The sequence below is a fragment of the Phaseolus vulgaris genome, chromosome 7, assembly GCF_051622355.1.
Source record: "Phaseolus vulgaris cultivar YP4 chromosome 7, ASM5162235v1, whole genome shotgun sequence".
NCBI lineage: Eukaryota > Viridiplantae > Streptophyta > Magnoliopsida > Fabales > Fabaceae > Phaseolus > Phaseolus vulgaris.
The window spans coordinates 54858105-54859909 of NC_143504.1; the positions used below are offsets into that span (position 1 = coordinate 54858105).

At 42.2% G+C, this 1805-nt stretch overlaps 1 protein-coding gene across 1 annotated transcript; it reads left to right on the plus strand.

Moving 5' to 3' along the window:
* Positions 1-341: 341 nt before the first annotated feature.
* Positions 342-1592, plus strand: LOC137830355 (zinc finger A20 and AN1 domain-containing stress-associated protein 4). Its single transcript, XM_068637641.2, has 2 exons — positions 342-481; positions 769-1592. The coding sequence occupies exon 2, from the start codon at positions 864-866 to the stop codon at positions 1377-1379; it is 516 nt and encodes a 171-aa protein (XP_068493742.1). The 5' UTR covers positions 342-481; positions 769-863; the 3' UTR covers positions 1380-1592.
* Positions 1593-1805: the final 213 nt, after the last annotated feature.

Here is a 1805-nt window from a genome sequence, read left to right on the forward strand (position 1 = left end):
CACTAGTACATATAGACAGACTTATTTAGTATTTTATTTTTTTAAAATGGAAAATGTTGGAATTTTGTTATTTTATTTTTTGTCAAATGAAACAGGCTAATAAAATAAGCGAGAAATTGGAATTGAAGTTGAAAAAAGTGATAAAGACGTAGTTATGACGTCGTTGTCACCACTTGCGTTGTGAGTCTGAAGATGGATCATTCCCGTGTAAAAGTATTATAATAAATATATGTATTGAATATTTATAGAAATGATTAAATTTAATTTATAAAGTATAGAAAATATTAATAATCGAGAATGATTATTAAGATTTGTCGAGTTTCGGCGTCTTTTCCTTTTTCTCTCACACACCCTTTCTGACTCTGTTAATCAATCCTTCCCCCTTAAGATTCTTCTCGCATTTCTCTTTCCACCGTGGTTCTTATTATCCCTCTCTTCCCCTTTCATTCTTCTCATTCTTCTCATCCTCAACCTCAACAAGGTACTATTTCTATTTCCTTCTAACCCTCTATTTTCTTATTTTAATTTGTTTCTCATTATTTGATCAAATTTCGTTACAGCAACTAATTTCGGCTATTTATAACCCTACCTTGTTTAATTTCACAACCTGTATTTTTCGTATTTTCGGTTTCTACTTATATGCACTATTTCCTTCCAGCTAGACCCAGAGTTTCAATTTTTTCTCCTTTAAATTTTCTCGGATTCAAACGGAATCTTAATCGTGTTCTCTTTTTTGTTTCTCTTTCTTTTTCCGGGAAATTCCGGCAGGTTCGAAGACCTTTCCGATTCCGTCGCGAATTTCCGATTCCTAGAAGAAGAAAGAGAAAATAAAAACCTAAATCGACAGATCCGAACTCAGAAACATGGCGGAAGAACACCGATGCGAGACTCCGGAAGGTCACCGTCTCTGCGTCAACAACTGCGGCTTCTTCGGTAGCTCCGCCACCATGAACCTCTGCTCCAAATGCTACGGCGCGATCCGTTTGAAGGAGCAGGACGACGCGACAACCAAATCCACGATCGAGGCCGCGCTCTCTTCCTCCGCTAAGACGCCGCTTTCCACGTCGCCTCCGGCGGCGGCGGTCGATGTCCTTGTCAAAGCATCGCCTCCGCTTCCGGCAGAAGTTACGGTCGCGGTTCCGGTTCAGGTCCCGGTGACGTCTAGTTCTATAACAGGTTCGGCGCAACCGAACCGGTGCGCCGCGTGTCGGAAGCGCGTGGGGTTGACTGGGTTCAAGTGCAGGTGCGGAGTCACGTTCTGTGGGGCTCACAGGTATCCGGAGAAGCACGCGTGCGGGTTCGACTTTAAGACGGTGGGGCGAGAGGAGATTGCTCGGGCTAACCCCGTGATCAAAGCAGAGAAGCTGCGGAGGATATGATTCGATCTCATCCGTCCGATGGGACCGGAGTTTGATGATTTGATAACAAGCGTCCACGTGTACTGCGAGGGAGGGAGAGAGAGATGTCGTTATGTATGATGTTATGAATATGATGATGATGATGATGATGATCTGTCTTCAATGTTAAGATAAAACTTAAATAGTCGGTTTGTCTCGTATAGAAGGGATTGAAATGAATAAGTCATATTTTTATTTGGCTTTGTAAAATGGGAGAAAAAAGAAAAAAAAAAAAACAGCACTCAGATTAAAATTTGTAGGTCCACCACCGTCAGTAGTGGTTGAAATGATTTGTGATTAGAGTCTCCGGGCAGCGCAGTGCGGTGGAGCGTTTTATTGTGCTTTCGGTAATGAATGTGAGAGTGAACTCGTCGTAAGTGTCACCAATATTCGTTCTTTACTCTCCAC

What these genes read in the sequence shown, in the direction of transcription:
- LOC137830355 (XM_068637641.2), top strand. Translation starts at nt 864, where the DNA reads ATGGCGGAAGAACACCGATGCGAGACTCCGGAAGGTCACCGTCTCTGC.